We start from the raw sequence: 18,903 nt of genomic DNA, 5'->3' as shown, positions 1-18,903 counted from the left end.
GTACGTCCTGTTCCTGCTCCTCGCACTAGCCCTGTGGTGCATGTGTCACTAGTCTGGCGCCTCCAAAGCCAGTCCCACGCATCAGGCCTTCAGTGCGCAGTCCCCGTCCAGAGCTTCCGGCGACAGTGCCCCATCCAGAGCTTCTGGCGACAGTACCCCGTCCAGAACTTCCGTCAACAGTGCCCTGTCCAGAACTTCCGTCGACAGTGCCCTGTCCAGAACTTCCGTCGACAGTGCCCTGTCCAGAACTTCCGGCGACAATTCCCCGTCCAGTGCTTCCAGAGACGTCCCACGGACCGGAACCGGCAGAGACGTCCCACAGTCCGGAACCATCAGAGACGGCCCACAGCCCGGAGCCTGCAGAGACGGCCCACAGCCCGGAGCCTGCAGAGACGGCCCACAGCCCGGAGCCTGCAGAGACGGCCCAAAGCCTGCAGAGACGGCCCACAGCCCGGAGCCTGCAGAGACGGCCCACAGCCCGGAGCCTGCAGAGACGGCCTAGACCGAGCCTGCAGAGACGGCCCACAGCCCGGAGCCTGCAGAGACGGCCCACAGCCCGGAGCCTGCGACGGCCCACAGCCCGGAGCCTGCAGAGACGGCCGACAGCCCGGAGTCTGCAGTGACGCCCCTCAGCCCGGAGTCTCCAGAGACGGCCCACAGCCGGGAGCCTGCAGAGACGGCCCACAGCCCTGAGTCTCCAGTGACGCACCTCAGCCCTGAGTCTCCAGTGACGCACCTCAGCCCTGAGTCTCCAGCGACGCACCTCAGCCCGAGGTCTCCAGCAGGGGTCTACAGCCATGAGCCTTCAGCAGTGGTCTACAGCCATGAGCCTTCAACGGGGGTGGGTAGGTTGGAATGGGGACTAAGCCCGGAGCCAGAGCCACCTCTGTAGTGGGAGGATTGGGGGGGTGTAGCACGGGAGCCGTAGTTGACGGTGGCCACCCTCCCTTCCCTCCCTTTAAGTTTGGGGTTATTTTTGTGGGGTTTTAGTGTTTAGGTGCATTCGGGGTCTGCACCTTTGGGGGGGAACTGTCACGTCCTGACCAGTAAAAGGGGTTATTTGTTACTGTAGTTTGGTCAGGGCATGGCAGGGGGTGTTTGGTTTGTGTGTTTCGGGGGTTTTTGGGCTATGTTCTAGTTTTTCTATTTCTATGTTTCTATCTAGCTTTTCTATGTCTGTTGGTTTTGGTAGGACCTCCAATTAGAGACAGCTGGTTGTCATTACCTCTAATTGGAGGCCATATTTAGTTGGGTTAGTTTTCTCTTGTGTTTTGTGGGTGGTTGTTTCCTGTATAGTCTGTGCACCTTACGGGACTGTTTTCGTCGTTTGTTTTGTTTAAGTGTTTTTTCTTTAATAAATTAAAGAAGATGATCAACATACCTGCTGCATTTTGGTCCACTCCCTACAACGACGCATGTGACAGAATGTCACAGTAGCATAGAGAAGTAATTCAGAGAAAAATAATACTGACTGCAACACTCACTGATAATATTACATTCTGTAACGTCTGTTTCCAATTCACACTCTCAAACATGTAGATCCCGTGAACGCAGCTCACTCTCCAGATCCCAATCACCTGAATTCTGATTACCTGTTTACACACCTGTATGTCATTATCACACACAATTTAGTTCAGTTCTTTGCACCCCATCATTGTGAGGTATTGTTTGTTTTGTGACACACTTCTATTCGGAGCGCTGGTTTTCCCGTAATTTAATCCTCCTGTGTATGATAGTGAGGCAGGCAAAAACTAACGATGCTTTTTGAATATTCCCTTTTTGGATCCCCTGTGTATGGGGAATGGTTTGTCCTCGGGGTTTCGCCTGCCATATCAGTTCTGTTATACTCACAGACATAATTTTAACAGTTTTAGAAACTTTAGAGTGGTTTCTATCCAAATCGACCAATTATATGCATATCTTAGCTTCTGGGCCTGAGTAATAGGCAGTTTACTTTGGGCACGCTTTTCATCCGGACGTCAAAATACTGCCCCCTACCCAAGAGAGGTCAATCAAGTAGTAATAATTACAGAGAATTGATTTGATAAAATAACAGTCTTCAGTTTAATGATGCCAAAGACACGACATGGCGGTTTTGGAGCAGTGGCTTCTTCCTTGCTGAGCGGCCTTTCAGGTTACGTCGATATTGGACTCGTTTTACTGTGGATATAGATGCTTTTGTACCTGTTTCCTCCAGCATCTTGACAAGGTCCTTTACTCTTGTTCTGGGATTGATTTGCACTTTTTGCACCAAAGTACGTTCATCTCTATGAGACAGAACGCATCTCCTTCCTGAGCGGTATGATGGCTGCGTGGTCCCATGGTGTTTATACTTGCGTACTACTGTTTGTACAGATGAACGTGGTACCTTCAGGCGTTTGTAAATTGCTCCCAAGGATGAACCAGACTTGTGGAGGTCTACAATTTTTTTTCTGAGGACTTGGCAGATTTCTTTTGATTTTCCCATGTTGTCAAGCAAAGAAGCACTGAGTTTGAAGGTAGGCCTTGAATTACATCCACAGGTACACCTCCAATTGACTGAAATGATGTCAATTAGCCTATCAGAAGCTTCAAAAGCCATGACATCATTTTCTGGAATTTTCCAAGCTGTTAAAAAGGGACAGTCAACTTTGTGTATGTAAACTTTTGACCCAATGGAATTGTGATACAGTGAATTATAAGTGAAATAATCTGTCTGTAAACAATTTTTGGAAAAATTACTTGTGTCATGCACAAAGTAGATGTCCTAACCGACTTGCCAAAACTATAGTTTGTTAACAAGAAATTTGTGGAGTTGTTGAAAAACGAGTTTTAATGACTCCAAACTAACTGTATGTAAACTTCTGACTTCAACTGTGTGTATATATATTGAATGCACTATAGTCTGCCTACTCCTAATAGCATTTTCACCCAATATTGCATGCAAAGACTGGTTTGCCTTAATTCATGTTTTATTGTGAAATCTTTTTACATTTGATACATTTGTGTAAAGGCTTTACAGAGCATGTCCTGCATGTGTCATTTAACTCTGCTAATGGACAGAGAGCACAATACAAATGTACAATTAAAAAAAGTAGAATAAAACCATTTTGTACAACTACAATTTTAAGTACTCCTTCCTCTAACAACCAACCAATACGAAACACAAACAATAAATGACAGAACACGGGTGATACAAAATTGACCACAAACCTGAAGTATATACGACCATTGTTGTTTACATGTGCATAGTGGCTTTGCTGAGGAAAAACCTTTAACTATTGGTCTTCATCTGTCAATTGCACAATACAACAATTGCACTCTGGGTGTTGTATAAAAAGTATTTGGCCTTTGAATAAGAGAAGTTGGCACACAAAGAGTTGGTAACAAAGGGAGGGTGCAAAGAGGGGCATTTCCATTTCTTTAAACGACAAGAAGATTTATGGGACATGACTTATGGTTAAGTTCAAAATAAATACCAACTGTTCTCATCACAAACCCATGTGACATATCATCACAGATTAGCATTAAAGCCTCTCCTAGGCAGACAGTGGAGGGCAGACTCCCAGATAAATAGAGACTGCAGATGGAGTATGTCTACAGTGAAACATGGCAGCATGGGAGAAGGGGAGTCCCACAGGAAGATATCTCCAGCCAAACCGCTCCAGAAGAAAGTTTGAAACAATAGGAGTGGGGCTCGTTAATCTAGTTCATGAAGCACAATGCCAATGGAGCTCCGACCCTTCCCTTCGTGCCACCTCCCTCCCTCCCCTTCGTCCCACCTCCTTTCCTCCTTCCCTCCCCCCTAAGAGAAGAGAACTCTAACTCGGGCAAAGGAAATGCTGGCAGGGCTCCTAACCACTGCCTGGATCTGCACCCAAAACAACTAAATCAGCAACATCTGGGAAATGTAACCCAGACCCAGCTCTGTTCTAGCAGGCTTTAAGCCTTTCTAAATATGTGCACGATGTATATAATAATAACCCCTGCATTTAATCTCGCCCGAGGGAGTCTATCTAAATTGTCACCTTTGTGAATAAAGTCTGGGCTGTTGTGGTCGAGGGTGTAGACTAGAGGAAAGACACAGTGGGAGATGTGTCTTGTGTTTACAGCACACACAACTGTTAGACATTCACGCACCACCACTCTGTTTTATAAGGACATTTACGCACCACCACTCTGTTTTACAAGGACATTCACGCATCACCACTCTGTTTTACAAGGACATTCACACACCACCACTCTGTTTTATAAGGACATTCACACACCACCACTCTGTTTTATAAGGACATTCACGCACCACCACTCTGTTTTATAAGGACATTTACGCACCACCACTCTGTTTTATAAGGACATTCACGCACCACCACTCTGTTTTATAAGGACATTCACGCACCACCACTCTGTTTTATAAGGACATTCACGCACCACCACTCTGTTTTATAAGGACATTTACGCACCACCACTCTGTTTTATAAGGACATTCACGCACCACCACTCTGTTTTATAAGGACATTTACGCACCACCACTCTGTTTTATAAGGACATTCACGCACCACCACTCTGTTTTATAAGGACATTCACGCACCACCACTCTGTTTTATAAGGACATTCACGCACCACCACTCTGTTTTATAAGGACATTTACGCACCACCACTCTGTTTTATAAGGACATTCACGCACCACCACTCTGTTTTATAAGGACATTCACGCACCACCACTCTGTTTTATAAGGACATTTACGCACCACCACTCTGTTTTATAAGGACATTCACGGAAATCTTTAGCTAAACACGCTTAAAACTACAACCGCAACTAACAAAACAAATCTAAACACGGGCGTTAAAAGTGCATATTATCTGTTGTAAACAGGCTAAAATCAAGATTGGGTAAAGCACCATGGAGGAAAGATTGGGAAACTGTGTGCTTGTATTTTTATGTAATGTCTGTGTGTATATATATGTGTTCAAACAGAATGTGCCTATGTATGGTGTGTGTGTGTGTGTATGTGTTTGCGAGTGTGTGAATCCATTTCTGGAGTAGATCAAACCCACTCCTGCAGGGATCGTTTACAGTGGACCAAAAGTCTGGGCGCCTCTTTCTTCTGCAGGGTGTTGATAATAGCATAGATCAATAGTAGGATGAACAGCACCAGGACCAGGGGCACGGTCACCATGATCAGGGTCATAACCTTGGCCTCGTTCTCAGCCATCCTCACCACCACATCCACCTCTTTGTCCTTCGCATCAGGTTCATAATCGACATCGTTGGTGTAATCCTTATTGGTCTCGCTGTCCACCTCATCCGGGTCTGAGCCAACTGGTGGTTGTGGTTTTGGCTGGTCCACTGTTGGCCACTTGCGGCCTGTAACTGTGTCATCTGTATCTGGGTCCACGCCCGGGACTCCATCACAGCCCATAAAGTCTTTAAGGATGGATCTGGGGTAGTCTGGGTCGTCCTTCATCTTCTGGTTATCAAACCTCCAGTACTTGGAGCCCTTGTAGAGATATGTGTAAGCTGGGTAGGGAAGACAAATATTGTTGATGCAAATGTTGAAAAGCACCAAGGGAATTTACTGTGGAAATGCTATTTGTTTGTTTTTTCAAGAGTGAGTCATTAGTCTGCAGTCAGTCTGTTAACCTTCATTGGGTATGCATCTTCTGCTCCAACTCTTGACAAGTTAATCACATTTCACAGGATACTGTCATTGCAGAGCTTTGCTAGTCCTGTTCACAATTAGTAATAGTTACAGTACTGTGAAGGAGAAGCCTTCACTTGGACTAGAGACTATTTTTAATTATCCTTCACAAGTACCTATCCCTTTTGATGAAACTACTTATCTGGAAGACGTTTGACCATCATAGTTGTTTTTCACTATAGGAAACAGCTTTGAAAAGCATTAGCTGGGGTGGGACTTTGGTGGGAGAGGAGGAATTATGACATGTCTGCATTAGACAACCTTTGCAAGGCATTCCATGTGTCCAAACCCTTTCCCCTCTCAGCTCAGTATCTATTGCCTCCCTCCATTTTTTACAGCCATTATCCCCTATAACAACTCACTCACCGCCATCATCGCTGAGGAAGGCTCCTTTAGGAGAGGATGGGACCTTGCCCCACCTGGAGACAGGTTTCGGGTAGTCTCTGTCACCGGTGCGGGACTCTTCATTAAAACGCCAGTATCTGCAGGAGAGAACGATGACAAGACGGATCATGAAACCGTGTGGTACAAAGGACTGATGACTCTCACAAGAAACTCCTTTTTCTTCAGTTCTCGGTCTTTCAACACTCAGGGCTAAATCTGTTTTCCCTTGACTAGATGAATGATATTTATCAATAACATTTCAGATTTAAAAAGATAACTGATCTCAACTGACTGACTGATGAGCTATGGTAGGGTAAATAAAATGTATCTTGTTTGATTTATCACTATATCACATTAAACAAAAAAGTATCCACTAACAGAGCCAAAAAAATACACTTGTAAAACCACTGCAAACAACATTGTAACTGCTTTAAACATTCTACTGACCCATTGATGTACAGTGAGGGGAAAAAGTATTTGATCCCCTGCTGATTTTGTACGTTTGCCCACTGACAAAGAAATGGTCAGTCTATAATTTTAATGGTAGGTTTATTTGAACAGTGAGAGACAGAATAACAACAAAAATATCCAGAAAAACGCATGTCAAAAATGTTAGAAATTGATTTGCATTTTAATAAGGGAAATAAGTATTTGACCCCCTCTCAAATCAGAAAGATTTCTGTCTCCCAGGTGTCTTTTATACAGGTAACGAGCTGAGATTAGGAGCACACTCTTAAAGGGAGTGCTCCTAACCTCAGTTTGTTACCTGTATAAAAGACACCTGTCCACAGAAGCAATCAATCAATCAGATTCCAAACTCTCCACCATGGCCAAGACCAAAGAGCTCTCAGAGGATGTCAGGGACAAGATTGAAGACCTACACAAAGCTGGAATGGGCTACAAGACCATCGCCAAGCAGCTTGGTGAGAAGGTGATAACAGTTGGTGCGATTATTAGCAAATGGAAGAAACACAAAATAACTGTCAATCTCCCTCGGCCTGGGGCTCCATGCAAGATCTCACCTCGTGGAGTTGCAATGATCATGAGAACAGTGAGGAATCAGCCCAGAACTACACGGGAGGATCTTGTCAATGATCAAGGCAGCTGGGACCATAGTCACCAAGAAAACAATTGATAACACACTACGCCGTGAAGGACTGAAATCCTGCAGCGCCCGCAATGTCCCTCTGCTCAAGAAAGCACATATACATGCCCGTCTGAAGTTTGCCAATGAACATCTGAATGATTCAGAGGACAACTGGTGAAAGTGTTGTGGTCAGATGAGACCAAAACGGAGCTCTTTGGCATCAACTCAACTCGCCGTGTTTGGAGGAGGAGGAATGCTGCCTATAACCCCAAGAACACCATCGCCACCGTCAAACATGGAGGTGGAAACATTATGCTTTGGGGGTGTTTTTCTGCTAAGGGGACAGGACAACTTCACCACATCAAAGGGACGATGGACGGGGCCATGTAACGTCAAATTTTGGGTGAGAACCTCCTTCCCTCAGCCAGGGCATTGAAAATGGGTCATGGATGGGTATTCCAGCATGACATTGACCCAAAACACATGGCCAAGGCGACAAAGGAGTGGCTCAAGAAGAAGCACATTAAGTCCTGGAGTGGCCTAGCCAGTCTCCAGACCTTAATCCCATAGAAAATCTGTGGAGGGAGCTGAAGGTTCGAGTTGCCAAACGTCAGCCTTGAAACCTTAATGACTTGGAGAAGATTTGCAAAGAGGAGATCCCTCCTGAGATGTGTGCAAACCTGGTGGCCAACTACAAGAAACGTCTGACCTCTGTGATTGCCAACAAGGGTTTTACCAGCAAGTACTAAGTCATGTTTTGCAGAGGGGTCAAATACTTATTTCCCTCATTAAAATGCAAATCAATTTATAACATTTTTGACATGCGTTTTTCTGGATTTTTTTGTTGTTATTCTGACTTTCACTGTTCAAATAAACCTACCATTAAAATTATAGAATGATAATTTCTTTGGCAATGGGCAAACTTACAAAATCAGCAGGTGATCAAATACTTTTTTCCCTCACTGTAACTATTGGCTCTTCTTCACGTGAGAACACACAGAAAAGTCAAAAGTGTCAGGACACATAAATGGTGTAGCCTGTACCCCTGCTCTACTTTATGCCCTCCAAGTGTTATTCTCTGCTCAAAGTTAAACCTTAGCAGTCAGCATCTGGAGCAGTGGCTGATGCAATCCATCCAAGCCAGGGCTAGCAGGCCTACCAGCTGCTTTCTACTGCTGCTAGCTGTGCCCCATGAGCCTCATTTCTCCCCCACCCCAAATATCGACTTCCACATTTCAGAGTGTTTATGTAGAGACATAATTTGGCCAGAAGAGTTGTTTTTAACAGTGGATACAGACGTGTTAAAGGGACAGAGCTGTTTTGATTATTTAAAACTCTCAACCAGTTATACAGTAGGTGAAAAATCAGCCGTTAAAGTTTGGGGTGAGAGTACCTGATAAAGAGGGGATTGACACTAGTTTTAAAGATGAGGGATGCAGCGGAGAAGGATGGTATCTTGGTCACTGTGTTATGGAGTGTATGCATTGCCCTGTTGGTGAGGTTTATGACCCCCATCAATACCTTTCTCCCTTTTCTCTCTCTACTCTACAGATTGGACTCTTAGAAAGCCCTTTGTTAACATAGAGATTCTGGTAACATCAAAAGGTTGGGGAACGGAACCATATTTCGGTAATCCAACCAGTTGAAAATATCCGTTGATACTTAAAGAATATGTCAGATCAGTTGTCATCTGAGACATTATTACTGATGATAGGATGACAAACTGTATCTTGGAAAGTCTACACATTCTAGTTCACATGGAATTGTTGTGCAATTTAAATGTTTAAATATGAAACTATTTGTGAAAATATTAAACGTAATTTTAGCTTCTAAATGAGAGAATTGTTTTCATAAGTGAACTATGCTCCCTCAGTGGCCCTACCGAAGTGAACTATGAAACACGCCCTTCTCTCCACCACGACAAAAGCCCATTGACGAAAATTAACATTGTGTTCCCGATGACGTGAGGACTGCTGTCCATGAGTTTAAAAGGGCTAATATCAACTACAGAACTAAGCCAACCTCAGCGTGAGCTTTTGTTGCGAATGGTTGAATGACTACAACCTAACGAAATTAACATGGTGTTGCCGATAAAGTTAGGACTTCTGTCCATACGTTTAAAAGGGCTAATTTCAATGTAGAGGTGACGATCAACTCGCTGGAAGGATGAATTTTGACTTTTCCAGCCAGAAAATAGCATGAGCTTATAGTATGGCAACTTGGTATGAACTTTGAACTCTTATTCATTAAAGAAGTGATACATCCTAGATGTCGAGTTAGCAGCAGCAGCTTTAAACGTAAAGACAGGGTACTACAACGTATCCGTTCAACCACAAGACATTCTTCAAAGGACAAGACAGATCTCTGCTGGGCAACCCAGCCTTCCATCTACGACCAATCTATCGAAGTGGAGCTCAGTAAATATTTCTTGCATTTTCCTTTTCCAAATGGCCGGTTATTTAGAACGCATAAGACGCTGCATTTACGATAGCATAGCTTAATAAGGTCCGATAGAGACCCAATCCTTTTGTTCCTCAGTCTTCCCGTGCTTTTATTCAAACCCAACCCCCTTTCTTTGTGTAACCAGCCGTAATATCGGTTCCGTCCGCTAGGGACATTTTCTTGTATGACATAATTAGTAATCAATGTATGATCCAGCCTGTGTATATGTAATTCTGTGTGATTATTTAGTTATTTGGTAAATAAATAATTAAACCAACATTTGTATTGCTGATTCAACTTGTTATCCAGGGTTTGTGAAGATAGCCAAGAATTTTACGATGTTCAGATGAGACTGAATAAGGTGAGGATTAATAATTGACTGCTATTGATATAAAAGACGACCAGGTCTTTAAGAGTTTATTTGGAAGACAACGGCTCTATAAACATTCTTCCGTGGTGCCCCAACTTTCTAGTTAATTACATTAACATGATTAGTTTAATCAGGTAATATTAATTACAGAGAAATGACTTTATAAAATAGCATGTCATATCACTTAATCCAGCATAGAAAAGACACAACAGCACCCATTGGATTTAAACTATTACACATAAAATAGCCGTAATATATGAGAATAAAATAAAATACAGACCTTTGAAAAAGACAAATTTTCCATCATGCCGTTCATAACCAGAGTCTATATCATCAGGTAGTCCAACCCAGAAGACCGAGATGGGCATTGGGTAGTTGTCCAGGACACGGTTCCTTCTAACTCTCCAGAACCAGCGACCCTGGCGAGGACAGAAGATACCATCAGAACATAATCACCAACATCATCCTCTAATGGGAGATTAGAATGGAGTATGAAGTAATACAACTATACAAAACAGTGTATTCTTAGACTAGCCCTGCTTCTCACCTTGAAGACAAACATTTCCCCTCGCAGCATGGTGACCGTATCAAAGTCCCCATCACAGATGTTGGGGGCAGTGTGGTCTGGCTGCTTTGGGGGGCGACGAGGCTCATCCCTCCTGATGTAGGGGGTCACCGGCACTGGATCAGGCCAGGGGATGGTGCGGTCTGGGTCGGGTATCGGAGGGAGGGGATGTACGTAGGTGGGATCTGGTTCTGGTTGGTCTGGTGTATAGGTAGGGCTGAGGGGGTCTGTCTCAAGGGGACTGTCAGGGGTGGTGGTGGGGTCTCGGTCTAGAGGAGCAGTGGTGGTGGAGTCTAGGTCTGGAGGAGCAGTGGTGGTGGAGTCTAGGTCTGGAGGAGCAGTGGTGGTGGGGTCTCGGTCTGGAGGAGCAGTGGTGGTGGAGTCTAGGTCTGGAGGAGCAGTGGTGGTGGAGTCTAGGTCTGGAGGAGCAGTGGTGGTGGGGTCTCGGTCTGGAGGAGCAGTGGTGGTGGAGTCTAGGTCTGGAGGAGCAGTGGTGGTGGGGTCTCGGTCTGGAGGAGCAGTGGTGGTGGAGTCTAGGTCTGGAGGAGCAGTGGTGGTGGGATCTTGGTTTGGGGCGGTGTCATCATCAGCGGTGGCGGGTGGGTCCTGAGTGGGAGCATTGTCTGGAGATCCTGCACAATCCAAGATGATGACGACATAAATGCTATGGGTTTGACAATGAACCTCACATATATCCCTACATGTTTTCTCTGCCCCCACCCCTCTCATGTTTCAAGTTGTATTAGTCGTATGTACAGGATACACAGTCCAACGAACGCTTACTTGCAGGTACCTTCTCGACCATGCAACAACAATAAGAAATTATAAAAGATAACATAAAGTAAACGGCTCAGTAGAATAGCGCCTTCTCTTGTTAGGAGGGGGGGTGAGTGAGTGAGTGAGTGAGTGAGTGAGTGAGTGAGTGAGTGAGTGAGTGAGTGAGTGAGTGAGTGAGTGAGTGAGTGAGTGAGTGAGTGAGTGAGAAAGAAAGAAAGAACCCTGACAAGAGAAGGTGCTACTGAGCCATTTACATATAACATATGTTATCTTTTATAATTTCTTATTGTTGTTGCATTGTCGAGAAGGAACCTGCAAGTAAGCATTTCGTTGGACTGTGTATCCTGTACATACGACTAATACGACTTGAAACATGAGAAAAACAGACATACAGTACACTTACACAAGACTTACAACCTTTAACTATGAGTGTGAACTGTGATAATGATCACTAAATACTGTCATCAGTGTGTCGGCAGTGCACATACAAACATTCACTAGTTGTACGACACACAAAGGCTCAATGACATCTATTCAGTCACGGAGAGAGTATGATCATTGTAAAGGCATGTATGGAATGACCCTGTGAGGGAAGACGTCAATTAAAGAGGTTCTACTATGCATGTACACTAACGTTCAAAAGTTTGGGGTCACTTAGAAATGTCCTTGATGGCCAGAAACAAATAACTTTCTTCTGAAACTCGTCAGTCTATTCTTGTTCTGAGAAATGAAGGCTATTCCATGCGAGAAAATGCCAAGAAACTGAAGATCTCGTACAACACTGTGTACTACTCCCTTCACAGAACAGCGTAAACTGGCCCTAACCAGAATAGAAAGACGAGTGGGAGGCCCCAGGGCACAAATGAGCAAGAAAACAAGTACATTAGAGTGTCTAGTTTGAGAAACAGACGCCTCACAAGTCCTCAACTGGCAGCTTCATTAAGTAGTACCCGCAAAACACCTGTCTCAACATCAACAATGAAGAGCCTTCTAGGCAGAGTGGCAAAGAAAAAGCCATATCTCAGACGGGCCAATAAAAACAAAAGATTAAGATGGGCAAAAGAACACAGACACTGGACAGAGGAACTCTGCCTAGAAGGCCAGCATCCCGGAGTCGCCTCTTCACTGCTGACGTTGATACTGGTGTTTTGCGGGTACTATTTAATGAAGCTGCCAGTTGAGGACTTGTGAGGCGTCTGTTTCTCAAACTAGACACTATAATGTACTTGCCCTCGTTCTCAGTTGGGCGCCTCCCACTCCTCTTTCTATTCTGGTTAGAGCCAGTTTGCACTGTTCTGTGACGGGAGCATTGTACAAGATCTTCAGTTTCTTGGCAATTTCTCACATGGAACAGCCTTCATTTCTCAGAACAAGAATAGACTGATGACTTTCAGAAGAAAGTTCTTTGTTTCTGGACATTTTGAGCCTGTAGTCGAACCCACAAATGCTGATGCTCCAGATACTCAACTAGTCTAAAGAAGGCCAGTTTTATTGCTTCTTTAATCAGGAAAACAGTTTTCAAATGTGCTAACATAATTGCAAAAGGGTTTTCTAATGATCAATAAGCCATTTAAAATGATAAACTTGGATTAGCTAACACGACGTGCCATTGGAGCACAGGAGTGATGGTTGCTGATAACGGGCCTCTGTACGCCTATGTAGATATTCCATCAAAAATCTGCCATTTCCAGCTACAATACTCATTTACAACACTAACAATGTCTACACTGTATTTTTGATCAATTTGATGTTATTTTAAATGGACCAAAAATGTGCATTTCTGTCAAAAATAAGGACATTTCTAAGTATCCCCAAACTTTTGAACGGTAGTGTATGCATGTGTGTGCATGTTTATCCGTGTGTGTGTGTGTGTGTGATGGCTGTGGGTGCCTGAGGGCAGGCTCCTCACCATATATCATCTGTATTCCATTCCTATCATCCTCTGGGAGTGAGAAGATCTTTGTGTCCATGTACTGGTAAAAGGGAGCCATGATGGCATTGGGGTTATCAGAGTGCCCCAGACCCAGAGCATGGCCCAGCTCATGCACCGCAACCAGGAAGAGGTCAATGCCTGGAGGGAGAGAAATGGGAGAGAGGGAGAGAAAAAGATAGGAAGAGGAGAAAGAAAATGAATATCAAAAGATATCAATAGGATATTCATTTTGAACAAGGAAATAGTAGCAGTAATAGTGATTGAGGGGGAAATTGGGGCAAACGGAACAAAATGTCTATCTAACCTGATGGATCGTGGTTGTCAAGGGTCCAGGGTTCATCTGCGTCAAAGTGCGTGTCTCCGCCCATCCCGGACCCTGGGTAGTAGGCATGAGCCAGAGACCCCCCCTCGCCCTCAAACAGAGACATGTCTCCATGGAAACCAGAGGCAAACAACAGCATGATATCTAGCGCGTCCTGGCTGTTGTTGGTGATGTCTTGGAAAGCAATCTCTTCAAAGCTCAGTGGAGTCACGCGCTCCCACACCTCGAAAGCTCTGCGGATGGCCTCCAGTGTCCGAACCTTACCAACCTTTGGGGTGGTGTTCATAATGCTGGGAGAGGGGGTTGAGTATTGGACAAAATATTCTTAGCACATACACTACCAGTCAAAAGTTTTAGAACACCTACTAATTCAAGGGTTTTTCTTTATTTTTACTATTTTCTTTACCATTTTCTTTACTATTTTCATTGTAGAATAATAGTAAAGACATCAAAACTATGAAATAACACATATGGAATCATGTAGTAACCAAAAAAGTGTTAAACAAATCAAAATATATTTTAAATTTGAGATTCTTCAAATAGCCTTGACAGCTTTGCACACTCTTGGCATTCTCTCAACCAGCTTCATGAGGTAGTCACCTGGAATGCATTTCAATTAACAGGTGTGCCTTCTTAAAAGTTTATTTGTGGAATTTCTTTCCTTCTTAATGCATTTGAGCCAATCAGTTGTGTTGTGACACGGTAGGGGGGATACAGAAGATAGCCCTATTTGGTAAACGACCAAGTCCATATTATGGCAAGAACAGCTCAAATAAGCAAAGAGAAATGACAGTCCATCATTGCTGTCAGTAAATACAGAAAATAGGTCAATAGCTCAGTCAATATGGAAAATTTCAAGAACATTGAAAGTTTCTTCAAGTGCAGTTGCAAAAAGCATCAAGCGCTATGATGAAACTGGCTATCATGAGGACCGCCACAGGAATGGAAGACCCAGAGTTACCTCTGCTGCAGAGGATAAATTCATTAGAGTTACCAGCCTCAGAAATTGCTGCCCAAATAAATGCTTCAGAGTTCAAGTAAAAGACACATCTCAACATCAACTATTCAGAGGAGACTGTGTTAATCAGTTATTCATGGTTGAATTGCTGCAAAGAAACCACTACTAAAGGACACCAATAATAAGAAGAAACACGAGCAATGGACATTAGACCAGTGGAAATTTGTCCTTTGGTTTGGAGTCCAAATAGGAGATTTTTGGTTCCAACAGCCGTGTCTTTGTGAGACGCGGTGTGGGTGAATGGATGATCTTCGCATGTGTATTTTCCACCGTAAAGCATGGAGGAGGAGGTGTTATGGTGTGGGGGTGCTTTGGAGGTGAGACTGTCTGTGATTTATTTAGAATTCAAGGCACACTTAACAAGAATGGCTACCACAGCATTCTGCAGCGATACGCCATCCTATCTGGTTTGGGCTTAGTGGGACTCTAATTTGTTTTTCAACAGGATAATGACCCAACACACCTCCAGGCTGTGTAAGGGCTATTTTACCAAGAAGGAGAGTGATGGAGTGCTGAATCACATGACCTGGCCTCCACAATCCCCCGACCTCAACCAAATTGAGATGGTTTGGGATGAGTCGGACCGCAGAGTGAAGGAAAAGCAGCCAACATGTGCTCAGCATATGTGGGAACTCCTTGGAAAGGCAATCCAGGTAAAGCTGGTTGAGAGAATGCCAAGAGTGTGCAAAGCTGTCATCAAGGCAAAGGATGGCTACTTTGAAGAATCTCAAATATAAAATATTTTTCACCGGTAGTGTATATACAGAGGGTCATTACAAATGACGTATGTTGTCAGTGGTCTATACACATATGGGAATTCAGATCTCTTTGCAGTGTTGTTTATACTGACACTTTGCACGCCAGTCAGGGGAAAATCTGTTTGAGATTACCAACATGGTTTTCTTAGAATCCCCCAGCATACATAGGCCTACCACACACCTGTAAGTCAGAAGGTTCTTGTCCCACTTCTGGCCAGTGAGAGCGTAGCGTTTCCGCCTCACACCATTCTCAGCCTGCTCAACAGATTTGTCTGGGACTCCACAGCGAGGCCTTAACATGGCCCTAAAAGGGGAGTGAAAAACACAATTGAATAGAGCCCAGATAACCACCAATTTTTCCGTTTTTTATTTGTTAAAAAAGTTTGAAATATCCAATAAATTTCGTTCCACTTCATAATTGTGTCCCACTTGTTGTTGATTCTTCACAAAAAATTACAGTTTTATATCTTTATGTTTGAAGCCTGAAATGTGGCAAAAGGTCGAAAAGTTCAAGGGGGCCGAATACTTTCGCAAGGCACTGTATATAGGATCAGATACATTGTTCATTTAAGGCTAGAGGGTGGTTCCACAGTGCTAGACCAGGAGGTGCAACTTTTCTCTGTCTCAGAATAGCTCTATAATGTAACCATGACCTTACATTATTACATTATCTTGACATCATTATCAATTTAGTTTCTATCAGTCTGTACAGTATAACTGAGGCTGCCAGTGGCATCCATACTTCAGTGTGGCAGGGTCCATCTCTCCAGTGACCTCTAGGCCATAGAAGCGCTGCATGTCACTGACGGCATTGGACAGGATTTGAGAGGACTGCATGGTTGACATCTGTCTGCTGGCTTGAGACAGGTAGCCAAACCTCCGCAACCACGACTACAATTATACAACAGAGATAGATAGATGGCGTGAGAGCCAGAGAAAGAGAGACAAATAGAGAGACAAGAGAATTGAGAGATTGAGAGCAACATCAAAGGGAGAGCAGTTAAAATATAGAGAGAGAGGACAGAGAAACAGATGGTTTCTATTACTTCATGGCATTACTCTTTGAGTCACACCTTCTTATTGGCAGTTTAGATAACCACAGGGTCAGCCCAACAGATGATAGGATAGAGCAGACGTCATTGGGTGTAAGAGTAAAAGCTTTGGAATGTAAGCATTTAACCCAAAACAAAGCACTGATATACAGATTTTAATCAATGTCAATTACAACAAAAATTCTACATAAACCGTCTAAATTCGACTGTACTATATATACCATTAATATAGCCACAAGCAGACGTGTGTCTGGCGTACAATATTAATATACCATTGATAATCCAATGGAAACAACAGAGACCCAAACAAGACAGCAGAGAGCTTGCCTTGCAAAAGCCTTGACAGGGGAATTTAAAAACAAATGGGCCCACTGAGCACAAGCAGAGAGCTCATGCTTTCTCTGTAAACAAGCATGCACTGCACACCTGCACACATAGACCCATACACACACACACACACACACAAACAGAGAGAGGGCAAGAGACACAAATAAAGAAAGAAAAGCATCTTCAGGCCACCAAAATGGTGACTGAAAGAGTGCTCAATCTGGATATCTTGCACAACATGCCTGCAGGATAAGCAGTACAGTAGGTGAGGAACACGTTGTGGTTTACAAGCATGTAAATAGGGTTTTACCCTAGAGGTCAAACTTTTACACAACACATAATTACTCCTAATAATATGCCTGCCATGCATGAAGTGGGAATGTTGCCCAATAGCCATTATTGGAAAGGTCAAGGGTCATACATGTGTGCATCAAATATGTCCATGAATCTGCACATGTCCTCATGATCAATGATGAGAAAATTGGAAGTCATTAGATCACATAAAATGCAAGATCAGTTTAGATTACCTTACCACCAGGATAATAGAGATCATGGTCATGCAACGTTTCAGTTAAAGGAAACTAAATTCATCAGGCGACTGCCACAATTCCACATATTTACGCACCATAAAAAACGTCCATATTTTAACATTAAAGGACACACGTATGCGTTGAAAGGGTCTTCGTCCGCATTGGCAACAAGCCTGTTGCACAAGAGCAAGACGATTGAGGCCATTATTTGTTTCCACAGCCCCGGAGAAGCGCTTCTCCAGAGAGATGCCATCTTTATGCGCCCTCGTTTTTGCGTGCAATGGACTCAAATCAAATCAAATCAAATGTATTTATATAGTGCTGTACAGAAACCCAGCCTAAAACCCCAAACAGCAAGCAATGCATGTGAAAGAAGCACGGTGGCTAGGAAAAACTCCCTAGGAAAAACTCCCTAGAAAGGCCAAAAACCTAGGAAGAAACCTAGAGAGGAACCAGGCTATGAGGGGTGGCCAGTCCTCTTCTGGCTGTGCCGGGTGGATATTATAACAGAACATGGTCAAGATGTTAAAATGTTCATAAATGACCAGCATGGTCAAATAATAATAATCATAGTAGTTGTCGAGGGTGCAACAAGCACGTCCGGTGAACAGGTCAGGGTTCCATAGCCGCAGGCAGAACAGTTGAAACTGGAGCAGCAGCACGGCCAGGTGGACTGGGGACAGCAAGGAGTCATCATGCCAGGTAGTCCTGAGGCATGGTCCTAGGACTCAGGTCCTCCGAGAGAAAGAGAGAAAGAGAGAATTAGAGAGAGCATATTTAAATTCACACAGGACACCGGATAAGACAAGAGAAATACTCCAGATGTAACAGACTGACCCTAGCCCCCCGACACATAAACTACTGCAGCATAAATACTGGAGGCTGAGACAGGAGGGGTCAGGAGACACTGTGGCCCCATCCGATGAAACCCCCGGACAGGGCCAAACAGGCAGGATATAACCCCACCCACTTTGCCAAAGCACAGCCCCCACACCACTAGAGGGATGTCTCCAACCACCAACTTACCGTCCTAAGACAAGGCCGAGTACAGCCCACAAAGATCTCCGCCACGGCACAACCCAAGGAGGGGGGGGCGCCAACCCAGACAGGAAGACCACGTCAGTGACTCAGCCCACTCAAGTGACGCACCCCTCCCATGGACGGCATGGAAGAACACCAGTACGCCAGTGACTCAGCCCCTGTAATAGGGTTAGAGGCAGAGAATCCCAGTGGAGAGAGGGGAACCGGCAAGGCAGAGACAGCAAGGGCGGTTCCTTGCTCCAGCCTTTCCGTTCACCTTCACACTCCTGGGCCAGACTATACTTAATCATAGGACCTACTGAAGAGATAAGTCTTCAGTAAAGACTTAAAGGTTGAGACTGAGTCTGCGTCTCTCACATGGGTAGGCAGAACATTCCATAAAAATGGAGCTCTATAGGAGAAAGCCCTACCTCCAGCCGTTTGCTTAGAAATTCTAGGGACAATTAGGAGGCCTGCGTCTTGTGACCGTAGCGTACGTGTAGGTATGTACGGCAGGACCAAATCGGAAAGATAGGTAGCAGCAAGCCCATGTAATGCTTTGTAGGTTAGCAGTAAAACCTTGAAATCAGCCCTTGCCTTAACAGGAAGCCAGTGTAGGGAGGCTAGCACTGGAGTAATA

General features: G+C 44.2%; 1 protein-coding gene across 1 annotated transcript; it reads right to left on the bottom strand.

Annotated features, from left to right (window-relative positions):
- Positions 1–2,933: 2,933 nt before the first annotated feature.
- LOC106561446 (matrix metalloproteinase-15-like) lies at positions 2,934–17,266 on the bottom strand. Its single transcript, XM_045688752.1, has 9 exons — positions 17,246–17,266; positions 16,077–16,225; positions 15,516–15,638; positions 13,541–13,848; positions 13,213–13,374; positions 10,509–11,158; positions 10,238–10,380; positions 6,045–6,160; positions 2,934–5,497 (listed from the first exon to the last, which is right to left on the bottom strand). Exons 1-9 carry the CDS (start codon positions 17,264–17,266, stop codon positions 5,025–5,027), a joined length of 2,145 nt encoding a protein of 714 aa, XP_045544708.1. The 3' UTR covers positions 2,934–5,024.
- Positions 17,267–18,903: the final 1,637 nt, after the last annotated feature.

The sequence above is a fragment of the Salmo salar genome, chromosome ssa10 (genome assembly GCF_905237065.1).
Source record: "Salmo salar chromosome ssa10, Ssal_v3.1, whole genome shotgun sequence".
NCBI lineage: Eukaryota > Metazoa > Chordata > Actinopteri > Salmoniformes > Salmonidae > Salmo > Salmo salar.
Note: the sequence above shows the minus strand (reverse complement) of the source record. Positions and strands in the feature narration are given on the sequence as shown.